At 37.7% G+C, this 26,962-nt stretch overlaps 2 protein-coding genes across 2 annotated transcripts; both read left to right on the forward strand.

Annotated features, from left to right (window-relative positions):
• Positions 1–4,226: 4,226 nt before the first annotated feature.
• LOC104600412 (uncharacterized) lies at positions 4,227–6,914 on the forward strand. Its single transcript, XM_010263338.3, has 4 exons — positions 4,227–4,466; positions 4,603–4,669; positions 6,048–6,134; positions 6,431–6,914. The coding sequence occupies exons 1-4, from the start codon at positions 4,305–4,307 to the stop codon at positions 6,493–6,495; spliced, it is 381 nt and encodes a 126-aa protein (XP_010261640.1). The 5' UTR covers positions 4,227–4,304; the 3' UTR covers positions 6,496–6,914.
• A 6,484-nt stretch (positions 6,915–13,398) lies between these two features.
• Positions 13,399–26,962, forward strand: LOC104600443 (transmembrane 9 superfamily member 2-like). The gene is made up of 7 exons (XM_088895393.1): positions 13,399–13,926; positions 17,025–17,065; positions 17,153–17,738; positions 17,849–17,986; positions 25,462–25,618; positions 25,726–26,210; positions 26,439–26,962. The coding sequence occupies exons 1-7, from the start codon at positions 13,784–13,786 to the stop codon at positions 26,656–26,658; spliced, it is 1,770 nt and encodes a 589-aa protein (XP_088751519.1). The 5' UTR covers positions 13,399–13,783; the 3' UTR covers positions 26,659–26,962.

Here is a 26,962-nt window from a genome sequence, read left to right on the forward strand (position 1 = left end):
TACCCTGGTTTCTAGGATTGGAGTGAGCCCAATTTTATATTGTAATTTATCTCAACAGATTTCTGCTGGCATCCCTCTCAGCCCAATTGAAATTTCATGATTTCGTCCCAAACAGATCTTCCAAGGGATGTTTGTTTGGTTGTAGCACAAAATCTAGTTGACACTTAATGTAGATAAACATCTAATTCTAAGGCTATATTTGGTTACAAAATCAATTTGAACCAATTTTGTCTGGTCTAGCGCCAGCATCACATTGGATCGGCTAAAAAGGGCTTAGAATAGATTACCTTAGCAGAGAAGAATTCAAATCTGCAGTTGATATTTGTAAAGAGGGACAAGAATTATTGAAGTGATCATTTGTAATAGTAGTACATAGAATCTGAGGGAAAAGCTTAATATCAAAAAATTTCTGGCTATCCATATTTAGTAAAACTAAAAAGCAATTGCAATCCATGGCAAGAAAACTTTTCTTTGAGTTTCTACATGCAGAAAGATTAATATAAAAAATCACAAATTCAGAAACAGTCCTAATTTGGTCATTGTTTAAAGATAGGTTCCATAGACTAGCAAAAAGTATGGCCCTTGCAAAAGGGCACTAACAGAGCAAATGGATCGGAGTTTCTACCTCCCCACCACACAGATCACACAAATTGCTCGAAGAAATACCCTAACGAAAGTTATACAAATTCTCCACAAACAGGAGATAGCTGTAGGAACCAACAATAACAATCCACTCTCGTCATAAAATACATGGGGCCCACAGTCATTCCCCATGTATTTTATCACTGGTGTGGACCACTATCATTCATTCCACAGCCTATTACACAGTTGAAGTGTTCAGCTAATCCGATTTTATATCCATGGGATCATCATTATGCCTTCAATGGGGGTTCAAAGTGGCACAGAGGATTCCAACGCTAAAATCGAAGTTGCCATGCAGCTTCTATCTCCCATCTCTTTCAGTCTGTCACAAGATCCCTGATTCATATTTGTAAGATGCTTAGAATTCTTGTTAGAAGGACTAGTGGGAAAAGTCCATGAAGTATTGTGCTTTATTCAAGCTATTCTCCACAAAATTTATCTGGATATAAATTGGACAAATATCCGCAAGAGTTCTTCCTATAGCTTTCCACATACTTGAATCTGAAGACTTTATGCATCTAAGAAATTTATCATTGTTTAAGATATTTTGTTTTCAATAGTTGAACACAAAGGGTCCTGTCTAGGGGTGGATTTGAGCCGAGTCGAGCCGAGCCGAATAGAGGCTCGAGCTTGGCTCGCCAATATATATTACAAGGCTCAAGCTCGGTTCGAGTTAGAACCTTGAACTCGAACTTGATTTGAGAAAAACATGTATAAAAATAAAAAAATTATATATAAAAATATTTTTATTTAATATTTAAAAATAAGAATTATAATATTTTTATTATATATACTAGTTTCTATAATTTTATTATATATATTCGATCTCGGCTCGTTTATTAATCAAGTCTCTAAATTGGACTCAAAGCTCGGTTGAAACTGAGCTAAGCTGAGCTTTTCACGAGCCAAGCTCGAGTAGCTCGCTAAGAGCTCGGCTCGTGGCCACCCCTAGTTCTGTCCTTCAACATAAGCCTCCAAGTTAGATCTATTCATGAGGAAGGCTTCAGGCTCAACTCTATACTGTTTCGAGCTTGGGTTTCAGGCCGAACTCATTAGAATTTTGGCAAAATCCAAGCCCAATCCCAGCTCATGAATGGGTATGCTCCAAGCTAACTTAAAAAGCTAATGCTTTTATTAGTAAGCTCTGCTCCAAGCTAACCACCCTCCTTAGAGTACAAAGTATTCTAGTTTGACCATCTAAACGATTTTTCCTTTTTTGAGTCTTGCCACTAGAATGACGTCTAAATCTTATCAGGGTCTTTTTGGGAAATTGAGTGAACGACTTACAATGAATTGGAATGGAATGGAGCACAAACTTTACAATAATTTTTAGCATACCAATTGGTGGTGGTTCAATTGGTAGGGTAAAATACAAAAACCTCCCCCAAAGTTTCTGACAATCATAAAACCTCTTCTATGGTTTCATTTTAACAAATACCTCCCCTGAATTTTTGAGAAATTCAACAAAAACCTCTCTTTTGTCACTGTTCCAGATGGAAAACATAAGATTGATGCACCAGTTTTTTTCAAATACCCATTCTACCCTTTTATAAATTATTTTACATACAAAATTACTGAAATAATCCCATTTTAACTCAACAAAAAAACATATTTCAGTAATTTTGTATGTAAAAGTACTGAAGTGATCATTAAAAGAGGTTTTTGTTGAGTTAAAACGGAGTTATTTCAGTAATTTGTATATAAAATAATTTATAAAAGGGTGGAATAGGTATTTGAAAAAAAAATGGTGCATCAATCTAACATTTTTCTTCTGGGACAATGACGGAAGGGAGATTTTTGTTGAGTTTCTCAAAAGTTTATGGGAGGTATTAAATAAAATTATAAGGGAGGTTTTTATGATTGTCAAAAACTTCAGGGAAGACTTTTGTATTTTACCCTAAAAATAAATTTGATTTATTTATATTTGAATTCAAATTCTACTTATGCCATATTTGAATCCATTTTGGGTTGCAATTGGATATTGAATAGTGTAGACATATTAAACTGAAATTGGTCAAAATATGATATAGTATTAATGAAATGAACTAAAGAACGACTTTGATATTATATTTTATGAACGAGGTCAATTAAAAATTACACTGGTATATTTAAATATAATTATATCATATTGGATAAGGTTGGATTTATATTCGGTCCAATTACAAACGGACCCGGTTTTAATGTGCACCCTAGCTATTCCCCCACATGTGGGTCCCTTTTAAAATGTGTATTTTTGATTCCCTCATCTCATAAATTTTTGTTAGTTTATATAATTGGGAATAGTGATAGTCTAGAGAATTCATCAAAATACAAGGGATACTATATCAAGGTTTTGATAAAGAAAACTAAAAAAACAATAAAAATTTATGAGGTGGATAAATCATAAATTTCAAAAAAAAAAAAAGACTTGGTACAAAATGTATGAATCAGGTTAGTGGGTAAGGTAGTTTGTTGGCTTGGCCCGATTCATTCCAAGTTGAGCTTGGACAAATTTAGGCCAATGGGCACGATTTTTTTTTGGGCTAAGCTCGGGCTTTCTCAAAACAACTTTGTGTGAGCCCAACTTATAATATATTATATAAAAATGTATTTTATATAATAAAAATATATATAATATGTTATTTTCTTTATTCTCCTCATTTTTCAAACCATAGGGAGATCTTTTATTATTTTTGGGTTTCAAGGTTTTTAATATAAATAAATTAGTTTTTTATTAAATAAAAAAGAAAAGAAATCTTTTTTTTTTCAATTTTCTATTGGGCTTTATATGAGGATTGGGCTCGAACTCAAGACCTAGGCCCAATGTTAAGTCGGGCTTGGGCTCGGGGTGTATGTATTTTATTAATATAGAGAGAAAGCCCAACCTATGAAACATGTCTAAACTAGGGGTGATCATTTCAACCCGACCCGACCTGGCCCGTGCAAGCCTGGCTTGGAAATTCTAGGCTTGGGCCTAGGTTTTGTGTTCAGGCCTGGGCCCACATCAAGCTCGCAAAATTTAGGGTGGGGCTTGGGCTTAATACTTTAAGCCTGACCTGGCCCAACCTGCATATATTTAAACCTACACATTTTGTGTATAATGTATACATATGACATGTTATTTTATATATTTTATATATAAATATTATAACATGACATATATAATTTATATTATATGTAATATTTATATTATATAATGTATAAAATAAATTTATAAGCATGTTGTGTCATTTAATATAAAATACTATAGATATATAATGTTATATATGAAAGATATTGGTCCAAAATCAGGGCCGGCCCAACCTGGGCCTGTGTAGACCTGGGCTAGGGCTTATGTTTCAGGCCCGGGCCTAAACTATAGCCCTTATCGTAAGTGCAAAGCCCGGCCCGGCCCGGCCCATGATCACCCCTAGTCTAAACCAGGTTCAGGCTCTAATGTATGATCCGGATCATCCGGTGGGCTAATGGTTTATATGGTACAAAATGGGAACCCGATTGCAGGGATGGGTCATGGGCTGGTCCGGTTACGTCGGTTGACGATGAACCGTGTCGGATGTAAATGCAGATCCATTCTGGACAAATGGATATCCGCTTACGAGTGGGGAGGGTTATTTGGTAGAAGTGATTGGAGAGAAGGAGAAAGAGAAGGGTTTTGCAGGCAGAGGCGCAGAGGCGCAGCAGCAATGGCAAAGTTCAACGAGACCCAGAAGATGAAGAGAGCTCAGGCCGCAGAACGTAAGCGGGCAATTCATGGAGATCCCGTGACGAGGAAGCTTAAGAACAAACCCCAACCTCTCTCCATGTCCGGCAAGCGCAAGAGAAAGCTGTTCAAGAAATGGCGTAGGGTTTGTTCTCTCTCTCTCTCTCTCTCTCTCTCTTTGTGTGTCAATTTCAAGATAAGCCAGTAGGTTTCTTGACATGTAGCGGGTTTCTTATATATATGTTTGTTCATTCTCTTTTTGTTGTAATTATAATCTTCAGGAGCAGAAGGAAGCTCTGCAAAAGGGTATAGTTAGCATGGAAGACATCGAGATGGCGGTGGCTGAAGGTGCCTTTTTTTTTCCTCTTTAAAATTTATACCATTGAATTAGATTATATTGATTTGGATAATTAGATAATAAGTGACTATAGTCTTATTCATCGGTGTAATTCTTACAATCTAATTTCAGTTTTTGTAAGCATATAAACTGAATATTAACAGATAAATGAACCTTATTTATCTTCTATGTGGGAGATTGCAAGTACAACTATCATGAGCTCTTTGGAGTGATTAATTCAAGATGCCCTTAGGCATAGTCTTGCATAGATAGAACTCTCACTTGGAAAGGGAGGACAGTTAACTATAGATGCAGGCACTGTAACATAATTGATTGGAGAAGAGGTAAGTAGGTGGACTAAAATCATATTCTGGGGAGGTTTATTTGATATTCACAAACTGCTGAACAACAGTTTGGAAAATGAAAGGGGTGCTGCTACCAGTTACTCATTTAAGTTGTGTGATGGAATTGCACAAGTCCTTTATTCAGAGTTCTAGGCAATGAGAATGTGGATCCCCTTGAATTTGTTTGTTGAGGGAGGAAAATTGCTTGGTGTAATGGTAAAATCTTGGGTTGAAGTGTCAGAGCGCAGGTTTAAGTCTGAGAGCAGCCACTTTGTGCAAAAACTGCCAAAGATTAGGTCTGTACAGAGTCCTCCATACCCATGACCCTAGATAACTAGGTCCAACATTTTTTTTTTGATAATTATAACTAGGATTTTTTTTTGGCAACTAGGACCAACATTGGGTGATGACTTTTTTTTTTTTTTTTTCCTTCGGGGTTTTCCTCTGTTGTTTTCTATGTGCAGTCTTGCGTATCTGATTGTTCCAAGGCTGTGCCTATGTTCACTTATCTCTTATTTTCTTTCTTATGTATTTTTTTTTTTTCATTAACCATCAGAAGGAACATAACTAGTTACTGCTGAGTGCTGATGTTGCTACCTTATTTCTATATGTTAAGTTAATTGAATACTAATATTTCCTGATTACTTATTAGACTAAATCTGGTTGGTTTTCTAGTATCCTGGTCTAATGATAAAGTACATACTTAAAATCCAACAATGGTTGTTGCCTTTTCTTCCTTTTGCTGGTTCCTTTGATGTTAACTAATATTAAACTATTGATTGGGCATTCTGACAGAAGTTGTGTTTGTTACTGATAAAAGAAGAATTGCTAATTATTGACAAAATTTAAGTTGACACGTCATCTAGTATTCATCGCAGAAGCAGTGTTTCTCATGATTGTTCATATGGTTCATGACTAATGTAACATCAAGCTGGACCTCTTGTATGCTCTTCTTGTATTGAAAAGATGTTATTAGTTAAAATATTGTGTGCTCATCTTGAATTGTAAACTGTAAAGATAATATTAGTTTATTGCCGAAAATTAGGGTCATCTCAAGAGGCCAAAAAGGAAGAAACAAAATTTCGCTTGAAGAAGAGTGCAAAGCTTCAAGTCAAACAACTAAAGCGTAAGGGTAAGTTTTTTATTCTTTTCTAGTCTACATCCTTCCTGCCACCAAGTTCTTGTGAATTGCTTGTGATGATTTTTTCTTCTTATTTTGTATGGGATAACTAAATTTGATGCTATAGGGGTGTTTTCCCATGTGTATGGTTTTCCTTTCTAAAACAAAAAAATAACTATCACATCAGTAGAAATGCACTGTTTTTGCTAATGTGGCAGTTGGTTTTTTGTTTTAGAAAACAAAATCTACACTGACAAACACTCCTTAGTTTGCGAGAGGAAAATTAATGTTTTCTTTTTTGGCTATAGGTAAGAAAAAAGGGAAATCCTCTAAACCAGCTGAAGAGGCTCCTGTTGATGCCATGGTAGAATAGTTGGTGATAGAGATCATTCAATTGACACCTTCCTGTAAACAATTGCCACAGGCGAAGGCAATCTTTTTGTAGGCATTTTTCTAGGATATCAACATTTACTGCAGAACTTTATATTGCTTGTGAAGAGAGAGAGAGAGAAGGAAAGAGGACCCCCTCCCCCCCCCCTCTCCAAAGGGAAAAAAAAAAACAGAAAGCAACAGCAAAAAACAGGAGGGTAATATTGAAGTATGGAATAACTGATGAGCAAACATTGAAGTAATAGAGAAAAAGATGTGCAGCAGCACTCGTAGCCTCTTCCTCAAGTAACTATTTAACTGACTTATTTCTGGTCTTTCAATTGATGCCAAATGCCATGTACTGACAGTTCTTTTGGCTTTGTTTGGTAAGGGTCTAATTTATACCATATAGTTTGTTATTAACCCTTTCCAACTTAGGGCTAGCTATCCAGATCGCCACCCTGTCTAGATGGACCAAAATGTGATTAAAGGATGGTCACAGTTTAGATCTTACACTTTCCTTTCTTCATTATCCTTAAGAAAGACTGAAAAAAATTCAGTAAACGCCTACGGATTTCTTAATACTAAAAGAATTTATGTGACGATGCACTGATAATTATTTTAGGAGCAGTGACTAGGATGCACAAATGCTCTAAAAGGTCAGATGTACATGGGAACCCAATGACCAATGTTGGTGCTGGTTATTGAGGGTGGATGGATGTGGATCTGACATTTGGTTTATTTATTTATTTATTTTTCTATACAAACTTGCTGGTATTGGACAGACAAAATACATGATAAATGCTGGTTCAAAGTTGCTTGAATTACACCATAAGCATCTGAATGAATTTGAGAATTGAGACATGACAAAAATCTATGTGTCGAGGGATGTTTTTTTAATCAATAACCACATTTCATTAATTAATCGCAAAAATAAGTAGTAAAAGGAAAATATTACACTTGTGCCTAAAATATTAACACCCTTTCGATTCCTTTAGCTAACCCATCAGCAAAAGAGTTAGTTAATCTTTTCACCCAATTGATCTTAATTTTCATCTCTTGAACCAGCCACCTAAATTTCCTCCTTTCATTATTTTACATCCATAACCTCCTATTTTCTTTATTTCAGTCACCCTACCACCATCTCTGAGTTTCCTTCAATGATGAGTTTTCTTATATTCATTTCCTTGGCTCTTTTAATTCCTTTGGACTCTTTCCAGAACTGCAAAGATCTCAGTCCTGAGAGAGTCACCCACTCCAATTGGGCCTGAAAACATGGCTGAAACAAATTCATTCTCATCCTTAAACACACTTCCAATCCCCGATTGTCCAGCATTTCTCTAACTACGCCCATCAAAGTTTAGTTTAAAAAAATCGGCTGGTGGGGGGGGTGGTCCAAGACACTCCATACTGTTTTGGGCTGGGTACAATTAGCAATCTCACCCCACTTCTTCAATAAATCATTCATTGTGAGGTTTGTAAACAACTTTGAAGATTTCAGCCACTGTACAATCCTTACATGGATCAGTTCTCTCAAGTCTTCACTGTCTCTCTACTTCAGAAAAGATCCTGGAATTTCTTTCCTCCCACAAAGCCCAATATCTAAGGCTAAGCCATGATGGAGATATTGCCAATGGGGTGTTTGACAAAATGGTTGGTTTTGTTTTTGAAGAAAAAAAACAACAGCCACATCACTAAAACTAAATTGAACACCTCCTTATTTGAACCTGGATTAGTTACCCTTGACATCCCTCCCATTGAGCAGGTGCTGGTTTAAACGTGTGGGGCAGCGTAGGCTCTATGTGTAGCGGATGCCAGTGGGTCAGAACGTTTACCTTGTCACTACTAACCATTTAACTCATTAACTAGGGTTGTGTATTTGTATCATTGCCATTTCAGCTTAAAAACGTTCAGAGAGGCAATGCCACGATGGCATTTCATGTTAAAACGAGAACACAGGCGTTTTGAGATGAAACTTGTTTGATTGGTACTTATGTTAACCGGGCCATTGAGAAATATTGTGTTTGGTGTTGGCATTATTAAATAAAACATTTGAGTGAAATGTTTAGATTCAATGTGACTGTCACCATACACCCTACTATAATGATTCTCACCCAATGACCAAATTTAGAAAGAAAATGTTTTCTGATGATTGGCTCATTATTGCACATGGACGAGAATCATTATCGTAGGGTGGGTGGGTGTCACATTGAATCTAAACATTTCACTTAGATGTATTAGATAATAATGCCAACACCACTATATATCATGAGCAAAATAAATTGAAAATGACTTGCATGAAACTTGAAAAACATGAGTCTTTGTCTCATTAGGCCTCGGAGAAGAAGAAAATATGATTCTTAGGCATAGTTTGTTTGCCTGCGAGTGCAATTAGTCAAAGTATAATTTCTGGTTTACTTTTGCTTTTTGACTGTCTTGTTTTCTCATGATAAGTAAAATGAAGTGACCTCCACTTTAAATGAAAGATAATGGAGGCAAGAGAAAGGTTATTTGTTTAGGAGTGAGGTAGGATGCAAGATATATATAAAAAAAAGCCTCTCTATTCTTAAATGCTTCTAATAAAATCCATCCACAACTCAAATAAAAACTCTCTTAGGTTTTAATTGTTTCTAATAAAATCCATTATTACTCTCACCAATAGTCAATGTTTGTAATATCTTCCCTCCCATTAAATCCCAAATCCATCTATATATCTATATATAATAGAAAGAGGAAATCCATGGGCATTTTTTATCTCCTCTCTCTCCAATAGGAACCTTAGCATGGACCTAAATTAATGTCTAAAAACCCAAATTTGCCCACTAGTACATGGGTAACCAATCTAAACAAATCATTGCTCCTTTCCTTGTGTTATCAATTTTTCCCTATATTTTGCTCTTTTCCTTGGGTTTAGGTTTCTCCCTTTGTTTATATTAATTTAATTTAACGTCGATTTGTTTAATGGATTATTATGTTTAATAATAAAATGTAGTAAGAAATAACTTAACGTGAGTTTTTTATTGTTTTCATCGGTTCAATTTTGGAATTGTTTTCTTTAACTTAGTAGTTATTAATCTCATGCTAAGCACATTTTTTGCTTTATAGGGCTACACAGTGGAAGGTAGCCCATTGCCCCAACCCGGGTCTATACTACAACTAACTAGATAAGGTATCAATTGAGTCACCATTAGTTGGTTTATGTGCTTCTTATATTATATAAGCTATATAAAAAGAAAGTTTGAAGCTCAATACCTAAAAAAGAAAAGAGATTTTTTTTTCTACTATTCTACATGCAAAAGCGTAGAAATATAGTGTCCCATGCATCACATGGTTCACTACTAGTATATAATAGAAAGAGGAAAGAGGGAAGGTAAGGGGTTCTCTCACCACAAAGCACACATGTGCCTCCTCTTTTTTTCCGCACAGACATACACAAATATATATATAAAACAAGTCATCAAAATTAAAACTCTCATGGGACTTTATTGCCTCTCATAAAATCCATATTTACTCTCACCACAAAGCCAATGTTTGTAATATCTCCCCTCACCATTAATTCCCTTTTCTCCCTCTTAAATCTCTCTTAATTCCTTTTGGCTCTTCATAATAAAGTAAGGGATGTAAATTAGGTGGAAGGGGTTAGGTAAGGGCTAATATAAAGATGAACCCTAGCTTGGACCTAAACTAATGTCAAAACCCAAATGCGTTCACCCAATACATGGGGTGAACCAATTTTCTTCTCATATAATACTCTTAAGAAACCATTGCTCCTTTCCATGGGTCATAGAGCTTTTCTTTCTTTCTTTTTATAAATTTAGTGTAGATTTGTTTCATGGATTGTTTTGGCTCAAATAATAAAATGTAGTAATAAAACACTTAATGTGAGCCTTCGGTTATCATCATCAATTCAATTTTGAATTTGTTTTTTAACTTGGTTATCAATTTCATGCTAAACACATTTTTTGTTTTAGATTTATAGGGCTACACAAAAGGAGTAGCCAATCCCCAAACCCTTAAGGCCTTAACCCTCAACCCTAGGAGCAGTGGGATTTGATCCCAAGTCCTTGCTACAACATTCTAGAGAACCTATCAATTGAGCCATCATCAGTTGGTTCTTGGGCTTGGATCTGCTACCCACAACACATTATAGTTGTGCATTGAGAATATCTCTTGTCATTCATGGGAAGATGTTCCCAATACACAGTGGTGGTTTTATGTGGGAATACTTGGTGGGTGACAGATCCAAAGTGTTGGTTCTCATGCTAAGTAGTTGATTTATGTACTCTCATAATATATAAGCTATATAAAAGGAATGAATTTGAAACTCAAAAACTAGAAAAGCGAATTATTTTTTTCCTACTATTTTATATGTAATGAACCAGAAATATATGAAATTTTAATATTTGAAGCAAGGTTGTCCAAGCACTGCTTTTTTTTTTTTTGAATTTTTATTTATCTAAATGCTGTAAACAATTACAATGACGATGGTGGTCTTGGATGCTTATGAAACAAAATTTACTAATATGTAGCAACCTTGAGCGTTCACAAATCAAAGAGAAGTTTTATAAGCCTTTGTGCTTTCTAACAAACCCCTAACTTTAAAAGTTTTCCCCAAGTTACTACTTTATTGGCAATTTCTTATCATATTCTTCCTATTGAAAGTATTATGGTAATACTTCTAACAAAATACAGGCTAAACATGAAATTGTGAGAGGCTAGTTGAGATTGAAATGAAAAGCAATCTTTTAAGTAAATGTTATGGTGCGTTTGGTTTCTGAGAAACGGATGGGAAATGAAGCATATTTGAAGAATATTCTTTTTTTCTGTGTGTTTTTTCAAATGAAAACCCGGGAAAGGAAAGGAAACACCAGGGACACAGGTTCCAAAAAATCGGTAAGCGGGGTCGCACTAATTTGGTGAGACCCCACTGAGAAAGGAAAAAGGCGAGAAAATTTTGTCGAGAGCCCTCTCACAGACATCGTCGCCTCCCTTCTCGTCCATTGTCATCTTCGGCATTCCTGTCAGACGTAGGGGTGGCCACGAGTCGAGCCTTTCATAAGCTATTTGAGCTTGGCTCGACTTGGTTTAAACTGAGCTTCAAGTCGAATTCGAGCCCATTATATAGGCTCGTTTGCTAATTGAGCCAAGCTCTAGCCTAGTGAAGCTCGGTCTATGAGGCTCGTGAGCCTAGTATTAAATAAATAATTTTTATTACATACATACATACATACATACATAATAATAAATAATTTTATTATATACAATAATATTTTTATTTTTCATGTATAATATTAAATATTTTTTATAATTCTTAATTTTTTGTCTAAAAAATAAAAAAATAATTTTATACATATAATTTTTATTTTTCAAAAAAAAACTTGGCTTATAGTCAAGCTCGAGCCTAGTCGAGCTCAAACTTGCGAGCTATGAATCTAGCCGAGCTCGAGCTCGAGTTTGATACTATTCCTGTAAACCAAGCTCAAATAGCCAAGTCTTCGGCTTGGCTCAGCTCGAATCCACCCCTAGCCAGATGGTAAGTGTAGTTCTGACACTATCTCTTCATTCCTATTCTTTTTGATACCGTTTTTCTCTTGTTACGTTTGATGGGTGGCCATTGAAATCTCATTGCTGGCTCCATCCGTCCTTGGTCATCCATACCTCACTACTGGTGTTCTCGGTGAAGGTAGGCTTAGACCTAGCATGATTGAACAAGATCTAGCTTCTAACCAGATAGTCATTTGAGTTTATTCGCACGATCTCTAGACCCGGATTATGGAATATGGTTGTTCCAAATCTAGACATTGTTCTTCGGCACGATAGTATATCTTTTTATTCATACATTTTTTTTTTGTTTCAATTGAACTCAGATATGAGATTTTGTGTTGTTTTTTGTTATTTCAGGTAATCACAAACAACAAAGCATTTGATTTCAGCTTCGGGTAATAGGTGATCTTAGATCTAATATTTTCTTTCACTACGTTGTTTTTTTTTAAGTATTTTTCTTCTATACTTCACCGATTTGGAATGTGATTAAGATATCTTATATGCACCTCATTGTTGCCATGTGGCAAATTTACACATTCATGTGGTCGACCATACAATGTCATTTAAGAAGATAAGAAATGATGAAAACTTGGTTTAATATGTTTCCTGTTAAATTTTCTTAGAAAACAAACACATAAAAATGAATTTTGATCATATTGTTTCTCGGGAAATAAATACTAGATGCAAAAATGGGAAAAAATTATATTCCTTTCTTATCCCATCCTTTCCCATTTCATCCTTTCTTGGCAATCAAACAAACCATTAGAATCAAAGAGCGCAACAATCTTATGTTCTAACCATAATAAGCAATATATTTATGGTCCTACCCCTCACTCTAATATACTCTTTTGGCATAAATTTCAATAAAGAAACTACTAATCTACTAAATTGCATTACATATATAATAATGTTTTCTTATAATTATTCATTGATTTTATTTTCCATTATGAAAATGTTATGACTCTGTGCCAATCACCATAAAAATGATTTGACTTTTGAGAAAAAATGATTTGTACACACCACATGGCAATTTAATTTGATACGACGACACTGCATTTTGCATCCTGTATTTAAATTTAGCTTTTACAATCAGTAAGAAAAACAAGGCAAGTATCCGCTACTCCGCTTTACTATGTGGTAACAAAAAAAAAAAAAGTTTTTTTCTTAAAATTTTCATAGCATATGATTTTCACATGTTAGTATTACTATTTAGCTTTTAGGGCCTGAATGGATCCGTTCGCAGCCCTAGATGGATCCAAGTTGGCGTCCAAACAAATCCAAATGAAGAAGCACAGAGCGTTGCCCGAGCCCGGATCCGGTACCCACTCATCACGATAAAACAGGAGCCCACGTCCGTCTGACCAAATTTTTTCACCCTCCCACTTCCATGTAAATCCCTCTCCAGAGAAAAGAAGCTCTTTTGCTTTGTTAGATCTATCTGCCTTCTTGTTTGTTGAAGTTTAAAATTTTCTGTACAAATACCTTCGTTCGCTACCATTAATGATTACTAGCTCTGTTTTTCCGCTGGAATGATCTTAGTCCAAGGCGTATATCAAGACATTAAGTTTCTTCTTCCATTTCCCAGATCTGCTACTGGCATTGTTCTTTTGTTTTTCTGTAAATTGGGTGTTTTATTTATGAAAGTTCCTTCATTGTGATACTATTTGATCTGGGTTTGGTCGAATATTGCCGGGGGAAACGAAGGTTTTGATTTTTGTGGCGAAACTCTTAGCTTGATAACGGTGGCAATGAAAATGGTGGGAGCTCTGGTTGTGTTTCTTTTCCTGGTTTCTGGTTTGAGAGTGGAAGCAGATGGGTCAAATCATAAGTACAAGGAGAGAGAGCTTGTTCCTCTCTATGCAAACAAAGTGGGTCCTTTTCACAATCCCAGGTAAGTGAATGAAACGTTTTGTTTCCATTTTTAGAAGTAATAAGATCAATCCTTTACTTGCTCCGATGCTTAATATTTTTTCTTTTACGGCACAAGGGATTAAACAATCTAAAAAAAATATTCTTTTGGGGTTGTGGATTTTGGTGTTTAACACTTTATCTTGACATGAGTCCACCAAACACAAGGGATTTTGGTTGTGTTTCTTTTCCTGGTTTCTGGTTTGAGAGTGGAAGCAGATGGGTCAAATCATAAGTACAAGTAGAGAGAGTTTGTTCCTCTCTATGCAAACAAAGTGGGTCCTTTTCACAATCCTAGGTAAGTGAATGAAACGTTTTGTTTCCATTTTTAGAAGTAATAAGATCAATCCTTTACTTGCTCCGATGCTTAATATTTTTTCTTTTACGGCACAAGGGATTAAACAATCTAATAAAAATTCTTTTGGGGTTGTGGATTTTGGTGTTTAACACTTTATCTTGACATGAGTCCACCAAATACTGCATTATATTTTTAATAATTGTAGATGAATCTGCATTTTCTGTTTCTTTATAGTCGTATAAGATGCTTGGTTTATTTATTCTTTTTTTTTTTTAATTCTGTTATGGGTTCTGAATTTTCTCTGTTTGATGGTGGTGCCTATTATACAAATTTGTATTGTCAAAATGCTTGACTGAGCCCGCACGATGACCATGTCAAGGCATCTGGGGGTTTCTAGATGATCAACTGGACATCTCCTGAATTTGGGAACTTCCCTTATCAGCTGGATGTTTATGTATTTATACATGAAAAAGAACTATGAGAATTGATTTAATTACAAACGATATCAGGAGTCCAAGAACTAGAAGGCCATGTTAGGGTTGAAGGTTTCTGCTGCTAACTTAACAGACCTATCAGGCATGGAGGCCAAGATATTCCAGCTTCAACCATCCAAGTCTTCATTCTTCAAGTCACATAAGGCTATTTGATTCTTTTTTGGGGTCACTTAGATAATATCATGATTCATGAGCTATTAATGTGCACTGATACACGTGGGCCATTAAATTATATATAGGGAAAATTTCTTAAACTACCCTTATGGTTAGCTACTCTACCCTTACTGTTTACATATTGTCTTAGAGTACCCCCTAAGTTTTCTGACAATTGTCTAAAACCTCCCTTACTGTTAACTTTCCGTCACATGTGACATCATGTGATTGATATATTTTCCAAAAATTCCTAAAATACCATTTCGTCTAAGCCCACTCCGTTTCGTCTCTGATGAAGATCCCAGAACAACTTCATCTTGGGGTTGGGGTGGAGCACCGATTTCATCTTCTGGGGATCGAAGAAGATGATTATGACTTGGAGCGACAATGATCCCCATTCTTGACATTGATTTCAAGAAAAAGTTCGTAGGTGTTGTAAAATGCATATTAAGTGTGGTTTTGGAGGGTATTTGGATTGTAACAGCTTCCTGTAGGTTGGATTGCTGAACAATCTGCCCTCCAATTCCACAAGCATTACCTATGGCCTCGGTGTTGTTTCCTATGGATCTCATAATCTTCTCAAAAAATTGCAGTAGGAACAACAAAGCTACCAACCATTTTCAATCACCAAGCGGACAAAGTTATCTCCCATACTCTGCTCTCCATTAATGACAATTTGCATTTTTTTGGTAACAAAACAAATACTATAGATATTCTTCTATTTTCCCCCTTGTGATTTTCAAGTTCAATGTATCAATAGAGTACAAATTAAAATTTTGTTTTGGAACATCCAAAAAATGTCATTTTACTTCATTAAAACTACCAACAGATCAAGAAAAGCTAGTGATTCAATATAAATTTCATTGGGTACACAAAGCCCGCTGACCTCCAACCAAACTGATAATTAAAAGCTATTGCTTGGGTTTTAACCTCCAAAATGAACTGATAATCAAAAGTTGCTGCTTGGGTTTTTTAATTAGACATGGTAGCCTTAGCTTTGAAATTCTCTGAAAGTGCTTAAAATCTTAATTTATTGATCAACGATAATGCTACTTCGACGTCTGAGTAGGTGTTTCCTCAATCTCGCTACTTTGAACCAGTAGGGAGCCAATTTGCTCATTGCTTCCATTACTTTGGGGTCCTCCTCATCTTCATATCTATTGCCTCCTGTAAAGCAATCAAATAAATAGCTTCTAGTGCTTGGACCCTGAGATCTAGATCATCCATTGGCTCTTGTTCGATTGAAAGTGCATTCCCAAGCTCAAGTGGCATTTTTTATGTGTCCTGTTCGCTATAAACTTTCTTTCCAGCACAGGCAGAAGGCAGAGCTGGTCAGAGAAATTCTGACATCAAAAGCAAATTTTGTAGCTGCTTCTCAGCTTCAAAACAGCAATTGCAAATGGTCCCAGAAACCCCCTTTCTCAGTAATAGCAGTCATGAGCATGGAGAATGAAACTGAGACCTTAGACGATAATAGAAATAGGAGGCCATGTTCCGACAGAAAATGGAATCATGTTCTTGTCTCCCTGCCTCCGTCCTCCCCTGTTTCAGCGATGGTTTCATTTTAAAAATTTGAAGAAGAATAATGGGTAAAATAGTCTTTTTCATCTTTCTGTTAACGGATGTTAATGGCAAGGAGGTTTTAGACAATTGTCAGAAAGCTTAAGGGTACTCTAAGACAATGTGTAAACAGTAAGGGTAATGTTAGTCAATTAGCTAAACTGTAAGGGTAGTTTAAGAAATTTGCCCTTATATATATTAAGTTCATGGATAATAGGTGATCAGCTGGTAAACTTGTCCAATCTAGGCAGGTGCCTGATTGTTTAGGTGGCTCTGCGAGACTCAGGCTGTTGGTGACTTGGCATTTTCTCATATCCCCTGGCCCGTGGGTGTGTATCACTTAGTGGTCTCTAGGGCACCTTGACACCTAGGTGTTTCCTAACTGAACATCAGGCAAGATTTGAACATATTGCTGGTTTGACTTAGTGCTTGTCCTTATTGGGCATCGCTGTTGATTCTTTAACTTTAGTTCATAGCTCTACTATGAGTTTTTTTTTTTTTTTTTTTTTTTTTTTTTTTTCCTTCCTACTTTTTGTTTGGGATGGTCTGTTGATTGGGTGTTTGGTTTTTATGCAGTGAAACATATCGGTACTATGATCTTCCTTTCTGTTCACCAGGTTTGGACTACTATAATCTTTCTTGTTCTGAATTGCATTGTTTATGGGTTACCCTCCCAGTTTGATTGTTTGCTTTAATGACCTTAGAACATGTGAAGGAGAAGAGGGAAGATCTTGGAGAAGTACTGAATGGTGATCGCTTGGTTGATGCACCATATGAGCTGAATTTTCGAGTGGACAAGCACAATGAAATCCTCTGCAAAAAGACATTATCAAAAGAGGAAGTTGCTCAACTGAGGACTGCTGTGTTGAAGGACTATTACTTCCAGATGTATTATGATGACCTACCCTTCTGGGGATTCTTAGGCAAAGTTGAAAGGGATGACAAGATGGATCCAAGCGAGTACAAATACCTGTTGTTTAAACATATCCACTTCGATGTTCTTTATAACAATGACCGTGTCATAGAGATCAATGTTCAAACTGACCCAAATATGTCTGTGGACATCACAGAGGACAAGGAAGTTGAGGCTGAATTTACGTATTCAGTTAAGTGGAAGGAGACTGATATTCCTTTTGAAAAGAGAATGGAGAAGTATTCCAAGTCGTCATCAATGCCACAACACTTGGAAATCCACTGGTTCTCAATAATTAACTCTTGTGTGACTGTTCTCCTCTTGACTGGGTTCCTTGCTACCATTCTAATGCGGGTGCTCAAGAATGACTTCATTAAGTAAGACATAATGGCGTTCTCTCTCTCTACCCCTCATTTTTGCAGTTTAATCTTCATTAATTATTTTGCAATTAAAGATTTATTAATTAACTTCTTTTTTGTGCTAAAAGGTATTCACATGATGAAGAATCAGTTGATGACCAAGAGGAGAGTGGGTGGAAGTATATTCATGGGGATGTCTTTCGATTCCCGAAATACAAGTCCCTATTCTCAGCCGTTCTTGGCTCAGGAACTCAGCTCCTTGCCCTGTAAGAACTCTTTATAGAGCTATTTATATTATATTTATTTTTTTGGGTTGATGTTTTGATCATACTTGCAGATGTAAGAATCTGAGACCAGTAAATGCCCTTATGAAATTATAGGAACTACTGCAACTACTGGAAAACTGGGACTGGGATTAAAATGCAATTACAATCTATGCTGCCTGTACACAGATGCTAACATGGGCATATCTATGGGAAATGAGGATGCAATTCTCAATTTCCACTTTTCCTAAAACCCCTGTATACAGATGGCCATGAGTTATCCCATTTAGTATTACTAATATATGCTTGTATATTTTTCTACCAAAAAAATGCTTGTATATTTAATTTTTGTAGCTAATTTCCATACTTCACAAAATTTCTAATATATTTGGTTTTTATAGTATGATTTGTAAAACCATTACTATTTTACACAATTTAAAAGTATTAACGTTATAAAGTTTACGTGTCAATGCAGTGCCAGTGTGCTAGGTGAGGTATCTGGATATCATAGATAAATAGTAGGAAAATGGTAGGGGGAATGGGGAATTGGTTTAGTTGGTGTAGAGAACACTGATGTGGGCCCCACAGCAGTGGTCCCCACTGTGTTCGTAGGACAGCATGTGTAGTTATTTGTTTCGGTTATAGTAGTGTCAGTTTGAGTCAGTTTGTTAATTCAGTTGTAATTTATTTAAGTTTTTATTTACTTTATTTATCATGCAAGTACTAAGGGTAGATCTGTCCTTTCCATTATGTACTGAACATAACCTATAAATAATAAGAGAGTGGCGGCGGCAGATCTGTTAGAATCTGTCCCTCCTTTCAACCCCTTGTGTTCTCCTGTTTCTCTTCTATTTCTTCTCCTTTCTCTCACTTTTCTTCTGTTTTGTAAACCTAAAACCTATTAGGATTCAAGACTGATTACAGTCTTGATCTTCTACTTGGTATCAGAGCCTATCTAGGGCTTCTCATGTGTGTCTAGTCCAGCCGACCACATGAGGACTAGCTAGGGCTGGAAGCTTATGAAGAAGTATTCGGTGGCTGAATCTTGGAGATTACTAGGAGAGGTTCGCAGCAGTTGAGGACTTGCCACGACTTGCAGAGAGTTAGTAATCAGGAAGAAACAACGAAGGTTAGGGTTCAGGTAACCCTGGAAGACAGTAAACCGAAATCCATAAGTAAGTTTTTTTAATTGAGTTTCAGAGATTGCAATCAGTCGAGATAGGTTGGACCTATCTAGAAGGAGAGGCCGAACTGTTTTAAGTTTGTTTCTAAGGTTTGATTGTTGGGCCGAACCCCCCCCCCCTCTTAGAGGTGATCAGTTTTAGGGTTTCATATTGACCCTACGACAAGTCCCACTTGTGCGAACTGCTTGGAGAGTGTAGCTGAGCACTTATTTCAGACCTACAGTTGAAACCCTAATTTTGCTCTCACAGCAGTGGGCTCCACAATAGTGATTTCAGAAAATAGCATCTCAGATTGACAGGCTGCCTGGTACCGTGCATGCTGTTTGATTTCAGATCAGATTTGAGTTGATTTCTTGCATATACTGTGATAGGCGATTGATTTCAGATCAGATCAGATTTCAAATCAGATTTGTGTTGGTTTCAGATCAGATTTCAGACCTGCTTGATTTTACTCTGTTTTCTGGTATAGTGGCTCTAACAGTTTGTAGCCACTAATTCTTGATCAAAGATGGAGTTTAAGAGTCAGGGAGAAAGTAGTTTTGGAAACAACAGTTATGGTAGTGTATCTGAAACCGGGTTTCAGATTACAACTGTGGGATTTGATGGGTCAAATTACTTGGAGTGAGCTCAATCAGCCATGATGGCTATTGGAGGAAGGGGAAAACTGGGTTACCTCTTGGGAGAGGTGAAAGAACCTTCCAAGGAGGACCCAACATACACCAAGTGGGTTCAAGAGAACTATTTGGTTATGGCATGGCTGTGTAATTCTATGCAGCCACATATCAACCGGAATTACTTGTGGGTAAAGACAGCCAAAGAGATATGGGATATTGTAAAAGAAACCTATTCCCAACCCCTTAATGTTGCTAGAGCCTATGAACTGAAGTGTGAGAACAACCTTAAACAAGGAGAGAAGCCAGTTTCTGTCTACTTCTCTACCTTGAAATCCTTGTGGCATGAGATTGACCATCTAGAGACCCTTAAGTGGGAGAGTCCCAAAGATGCACAGACTCACAGAAAGCAAGTCGAGACGAATAGGGTATTTGAGTTTCTGGCTGGTTTGAATTCAGAATATGACATTGTGCAACAACAGATATTGACAAGAGATAGTGTGACCCTTTCTCAAGCATACTCCCTGGTGTATAGTGAAGAGACCAGGAGGAAAGTCATGATGCAGCCTCAGCCCCCTTTTCCAGCCTTGACAGCTATTAAACCTAAGCCAGGGGATGATCCAGAAAGGGACCAAAAGAAAGAAGATAAACAGGATCTGGTATGTGAACATTGCAAGAAACCCAAACACACTAAAGATACTTGTTGGAAGCTACATCCTCACTTGGTCCCAGCAAAACTAAGAAATAAGAAGGGTAATGCTCATGTGGCCGTGAACACTGATTCAGCATCCTCATCAAGCACATCCCTAGAAACTTTAGCCGCTGTTCGGGCGCCCTCATACAGTTGGAAAAGGAAGTTGGGAGTTCAGCTCAGCCATCTCAGTCACCATCAGCTCCTGCCACATCTGCATTTGCACATTCAGGTACTCGAGCCTCAGCTTACCATGCTTCAGCTCCAGGTAATACTGACCACTGCTGGGTAATAGATTCAGGTGCATCCGACCATATGACTAGCTTGCCATCATTGTTCACTTCTTATCACTTGTCCCCTGGCCGAGATAGAGTATCTATTGCTGATGGCTCTCTTGTTCCCATTTCAGGCAAGGGGGACATCAAGCTATCGGATACTATCTCTTTATCTTCTGTCTTGCATGTTCCTAAGCTTGATACTAACCTGCTTTCAATTAGTAGTATTACCAAACACATGAACTGTTCAGTAACCTTTTTCTCTGACCAATGTGTTTTTTTTTTTTTTATCAATAACACTTTCATTAAATCATCAATAGAAGATTTACAAAAGGAAGACAAACACGCTTATCTTCCAAGAGCAACAAAGAACCTTAAGAAAAGGAAAAAAAGAAAAAGAAAAGAAAGAAAGAAAACACACTACAGTTACAGCTTGGCCCAAAAAAGTGAGTCCCTTTCTGCCCCTTGTTTAGCTAAACCGTTAGCTAGGGAATTAGCCGATCTTTTAACCCAATGTATCTTAACTTCCATCTCCCGCACCAGCCACTTGAATTATTGTACTTCCATAAACCATTGTGATCTTTAAGCAGCCACCCTATCACCACCTCTGAATCCCCTTCAATTAAGAGTTTCCTGATGTCCAACTCCTTAGCTTTTTTGACTCCTTCCATAACTGCAAAGATCTCAGCTCTAAGATCTCACCTCTGACCGATGTGTTTTTCAGGATTTGGAGACGAGGAAGGTGATTGGGACTGGCCGTGAGACGAACGGGATCTATCTGCTTGGAGAGAGTTCTCGTCGGGAGGAGTCAGTGGATAAGAAGTCTTTTGTTTCCCAGTCTGTGAGTCCGGTTATGCTTTGGCATAACCGATTAGGTCATTTGTCTTTTAAGTCTTTGAAGAGTTTGTTTCCTGCTTTATTTGAGTCTGTTGAGTTATCAAAGTTGAGGTGTGAGAGTTATGAGTTTGCCAAACATTGTAGAACCTCTTATTCTTTAAGTAATAAAAGGAGTAATTCCTCTTTTGATATTGTGCATACTGATGTTTGGAGGCCATATCATATCTCTTCTATGGGTGGGTACATATATTTTCTATTGTTTGTTGATGACCATACCCGCTTTTCTTGGGTCTATCTTATGCGTTCTCGGGATGAGGTTCCTGCTTTGACCCAAAACTTTCATCAGATGATTCTCACTCAGTTTGGGGCCAAAATCAAAGTCCTTAGATCTGATAATGCAAATGAATACTTTGCTTAGCCATTGACCTCCTACCTTCTTAGCCATGGAGTTATTCACCAGAGCACTTGCCCTTATACACCACAGCAGAACGGCGTTGCCGAAAGGAAGAATAGGCATATCTTGGAGGTGGCTAGAAGCATTATGTTTACCTCCAATGTACCTATTCGCTTCTGGGGTGATGCTATCCTCACGACAGTTTATCTCATTAATCGAGTTCCTTCCCGGGTTCTTGATATGAAAACCCTTTTTTCCCTTCTATACCCAGACGAGGAGTTGTTCATTGTTCCCCTTAAAACCTTTGGTTGTACCTGTTTCGTTCAGCTTCTCGGGCCTCATTATTCCAAGTTTGAACCTAAGGCCTCCAAATGCATTTTCCTTGGTTATGCACAAATTCAAAAGGGTTATTGCTGCTATGATCCGGTTTCAGGGAAAAGGTTTGTCTCCATGGATATCACCTTCTTTGAGGAGACACCCTATTATCCTAGGGTTTCTCCTCAGGGGGAGAGCAGTGAGAGTGGGGCTGTTTTGAGTTTCTTTCCTCAGGGGGAGAGTAGTGAGAGTGGAAGTGGGGCTGTTCCTTTACCTATTCCACTAGGTAATGAAGGCTGTAGTGGTGAGGATGGTCAGAGGGAGCAGGAGTTGAGAGTCTATCACAGGCGATGCAGGCAAGTTGATCCTAGTCATCGGCAGTCCCGACCAGCACTAGTTCCTTCTGCGGCTCCAGATCCAGAGCCTACTGAGACACCTCCCACTGTTGCCACTTCCCCTCTTGTGGATGACCTTGATTTCCCTATTGCCATTCGCAAAGGGAAACGACATTGCACCACTTCTACAGCTCACAGCATCTTACAGTTCTTATCCTATGATCGTCTATCTCCATCTTACCGGTCCTATCTCACTTCCATTGCCGATGTCCCTATTCCAAGAACAGTGCAAGAAGCCTTATCAGTTCCAGAATGGAAAGATGCAATGCAAGTCGAAATGGATGCCCTGTTGAAGAATAATACTTGGGCACTGGTTGACCCACCAAAAGGAAAGAAACCGGTGGGATGCAGATGGGTGTTCACTGTGAAGCATAATGCTGATGGCTCTATTGAAAGGTACAAAGCTCGACTTGTTGCAAAGGGGTTCACTCAGACTTATGGTATAGACTACTTGGAGACCTTTGCCCCAGTAGCCAAGATGACCATCATCCGAGTTCTGTTATCCCTTGCAGCAAATCATTCTTGGCCCTTGTTCCAGATGGATATTAAAAATGCCTTTCTGAATGGAGACTTACAGGAAGAGGTCTACATGCAGTTGCCTCCTGGATTCTATGATACAGAGACAGGTAAGAAGGTTTGCCGACTGAACAAGGCATTGTATGGTTTGAAGCAGTCACCTAGAGTCTGGTTCGATAGGTTCAGATTAGCCCTTGGAAAGTTTGGTTATGTACAGGCCCAGTCAGATCATACACTATTCATCAAGAGGGTGGAGTCCTCTCTGACACTACTTGCAGTATATGCTGATGATATTGTGGTGATAGGAAATGACAGCCATGAGATTGAGTCCCTCAAACAACTCCTTCATCAAGAGTTTGAGGTGAAAGATCTTGGTGCACTACGGTACTTTTTGGGTATTGAGGTTGCTAGATCCAAGCAGGGGATTTTTATCTCTCAGAGAAAATATGTTCTAGATCTGTTGGCGGAAACTGGAAAGTTGGGTGTTAAGCCGGCTGATACACCCATTGAACAAAATCACAAGATTAGTGCATAGGGCGGGGAGCCTCTTGAAGACAAAGTTATGTTCCAACGGTTGGTTGGAAAGCTCCTATATCTCTGCGTCACTCGGCCAGATATCAGCTATGCAGTTAGTGTTGTTAGCCAGTACATGCACTCCCCTAGAACTTTTCATCTTCTTGCGGCAAAGAGAATATTAGCATACTTGAAGAGATGCCCGGGTAGAGGTATACTGCTCAAGAACAATAATCACATGAGGGTGGAGGTCTATACAGATGCCGATTGGGCTGGGAGTGTTGATGACAGAAAGTCTACCTCTGGATATTGTGCCCTTGTGGGAGGTAACCTTGTCTCTTGGAGGAGTAAGAAGTAGAGTGTTGTTTCCCGCTCCAGTGCTGAAGCGGAATACAGGTCAATGGCTAACGGAGTGGCTGAAATCTTATGGCTGAGGTCACTACTTGAAGAGTTGGGTATTGACTATGAAAAGCCCTTAATGCTGTATTGTGATAATCAGGCAGCTATTAATATAGCCCACAACCCAGTGCAGAATGACAGAACTAAACATATCGAAGTTGATCGACATTTTGTGCGAGAGAGGGTCACATCACAAGAAGTGTGTCTTCCATACATCACATCTAATATGCAGCTCGCGGATATCCTCACCAAGGCTGTACCAAGGAAGAAGTTAGAGACAAACCTATCCAAGTTGGGAATGATAGATATCTATTCCCAACTTGAGGGGGAGTGTAGAGAACACTGATGTGGGCCCCACAACAGTGGTCCCCACTGTGTTCGTAGGACAGCATGTGTAGTTATTTGTTTCAGTTATAGTAGTGTCAGTTTGAGTCAGTTTGTTAATTCAATTGTTATTTATTTCAGTTTTTATTTACTTTATTTATCATGTAAGTACTAAGGGCAGATCTGTCCTTTCCATTATGTACTGAACATAACCTATAAATAATAAGAGTGGCGGCGGCAGATCTGTTAGAATCTATCCCTCCTTTCAACCCCTTGTGTTCTCCTGTTTCTCTTCTATTCCTTCTCCTTTCTCACTTTTCTTCTGTTTTGTAAACCTAAAACCTATTAGGATTCAAGACTGATTACAGTCTTGATCTTCTACTGTTGGGATTCTCTAAACAAGCCCCATCAATTTTTCCCATGTGGAGGAATGGTTGACCAATCTAGACAGTCTATATTAGGGGGCCATTCTGGATTAGCCATGTGATCTCCAGCCCTTGCCTGCCAATTCCCCTTCTATTGGAACTTTCAGTGGATGTTATTGCCATCCAAAGTTCCATCTATTTAATTGTCAATGGGTAAGTGCTTCTTTGGGCATGTAGCAAGGGCTTTTGGATTGTCAAATTGAAGAGAGCGAGTGAGATCTTTTTGGACCTCCAAGCATGTCACCATGCACAAGATTCTTAGATCATTAAGATCCCTCTAATTGACCAACTACCAAGCCTGTTGTATATATACAATTTGATATTCAAATTATATATTTAATTACTTGTTGAAAATACTTGTGTCTAATTTGAAATATCAGATCTAATATCAAATGTTATAAAATCATTCGATGTTTAAAACTTTAAATTAATGTTTGGGATTATTCATGCACTTATGCCTTGATCTCATTATATGTTCATCATCCATTGGGGACAATTTTCTTGTATAATTAAGATATATGCACATTGAAACTGTCCACGTACTTTTTTTTTTCTGATACAAAATTTCCTAATGATTGTTGTCTTTCTGGTTGCACCAGTGCGTTGTTCATTTTCCTTCTTTCACTAGTCGGGGTGTTCTATCCATACAACAGGGGAGCTCTTTTCACAGCTCTGGTTGTCATATATGCACTTACCTCTGGAATTGCAGGCTACACTGCCACATCAACCTATTTGCAATTAGAAGGAACTAACTGGGTAGATCTTGTTTCTTAGTGATTGTTTTTTTATAGATGCCTAGTTCTCTTTGTGTGTGTTTCTTATTTTACTTGTTTCTTTATTTTTTCTCTTTTTCGTCCACCCAGGTGAGAAACTTGTTGCTGACAGGTTGCTTGTTCTGTGGACCTCTGTTCTTGACATTCTGCTTCCTCAACACTGTTGCTATTGTATATAGTGCCACTGCAGCTTTACCATTTGGAACGATCTTGGTCATTCTTCTCATTTGGACATTGGTAACTTCACCTTTGCTTGTATTAGGTGGTATTGCTGGTAAGAACAACAAGACAGAATTCCAGGCTCCATGTCGCACTACAAAGTATCCTAGAGAGATCCCTCCATTGCCATGGTACAGGGGAACTATCCCTCAGATGGCAATGGCAGGTTTCCTGCCATTCAGTGCCATCTATATTGAACTGTACTACATTTTTGCAAGTGTATGGGGCCACAAGATTTACACCATATATAGCATCCTCTTCATTGTTTTCATCATCCTCATCATTGTCACGGCATTCATCACTGTAGCATTGACGTATTTTCAGCTTGCTGTTGAGGACCACGAATGGTGGTGGAGGTAATTTTCATTTACATGCATATATAAAAATGCACAATAGTAAATTTTGATAAGCTTGTCTGGAAAAAGAAAAAAGGGAAAACAAGAGAATACAGGCTAAATGGAAGTTTAAGTTCACAAAAAAATTGAGTATCTGTTACAAATACCAGATAAAGGGGCAATTAATAGTTTCTGTGTGCTTATGGTCTTGTGTGGTTTAAGTTTTAACTATTCTATACATTTATGCAGGTCTGTTCTTTGTGGAGGCTCAACCGGAGTATTCATCTATGGCTACTGCTTGTACTACTACTATGCAAGATCAGACATGTCTGGTTTCATGCAGACATCTTTCTTCTTTGGTTACATGGCCTGCATCTGTTATGGGTTCTTTCTCATGCTTGGGACTGTTGGTTTTCGTGCTTCACTGCTGTTTGTGCGCCACATTTATCGCTCAATTAAGTGCGAGTAGATGTTTGGTTTGGCCACTTCTGCCCAACTGTTCATCAAATCGCTGAGTTAACATTATAGAAGTAGATGAGACTTGAGAGTGCTCAATCAAGTGCGTAAAGGTGTTTGGTCTGGTCACTACTCAATTGTCCTGCCAACTGTAGGTCGCATAGTTCTGAGTCAATACTGTAGTAGTAGAGCAATTTTCCTTTGCTTGCTTTTGCCAATTTTTCATCTAAATAAGGAAAATATTATTTTATCACGAAAAATTATAATCTATGGTTTCTTTATTTTTGAATCCCATTATTATATTTACATTTCTTTCA

Source organism: Nelumbo nucifera, chromosome 1, assembly GCF_055504915.1.
Source record: "Nelumbo nucifera cultivar China Antique chromosome 1, China Antique-T2T, whole genome shotgun sequence".
NCBI classification, from domain to species: Eukaryota; Viridiplantae; Streptophyta; class Magnoliopsida; order Proteales; family Nelumbonaceae; genus Nelumbo; species Nelumbo nucifera.

Coding starts and splice junctions, on each gene's coding strand:
- LOC104600412 (XM_010263338.3), top strand. CDS start 4,305: ATGGCAAAGTTCAACGAGACCCAGAAGATGAAGAGAGCTCAGGCCGCA. Junction 4,670..6,047: donor CGAGATGGCGGTGGCTGAAG/GTGCCTTTTTTT, acceptor GCCGAAAATTAG/GGTCATCTCAAGAGGCCAAA. Junction 6,135..6,430: donor CAAACAACTAAAGCGTAAGG/GTAAGTTTTTTA, acceptor TTTTGGCTATAG/GTAAGAAAAAAGGGAAATCC.
- LOC104600443 (XM_088895393.1), top strand. CDS start 13,784: ATGAAAATGGTGGGAGCTCTGGTTGTGTTTCTTTTCCTGGTTTCTGGT. Junction 13,927..17,024: donor GGTCCTTTTCACAATCCCAG/GTAAGTGAATGA, acceptor GTTTTTATGCAG/TGAAACATATCGGTACTATG. Junction 17,739..17,848: donor CTCAAGAATGACTTCATTAA/GTAAGACATAAT, acceptor TTGTGCTAAAAG/GTATTCACATGATGAAGAAT.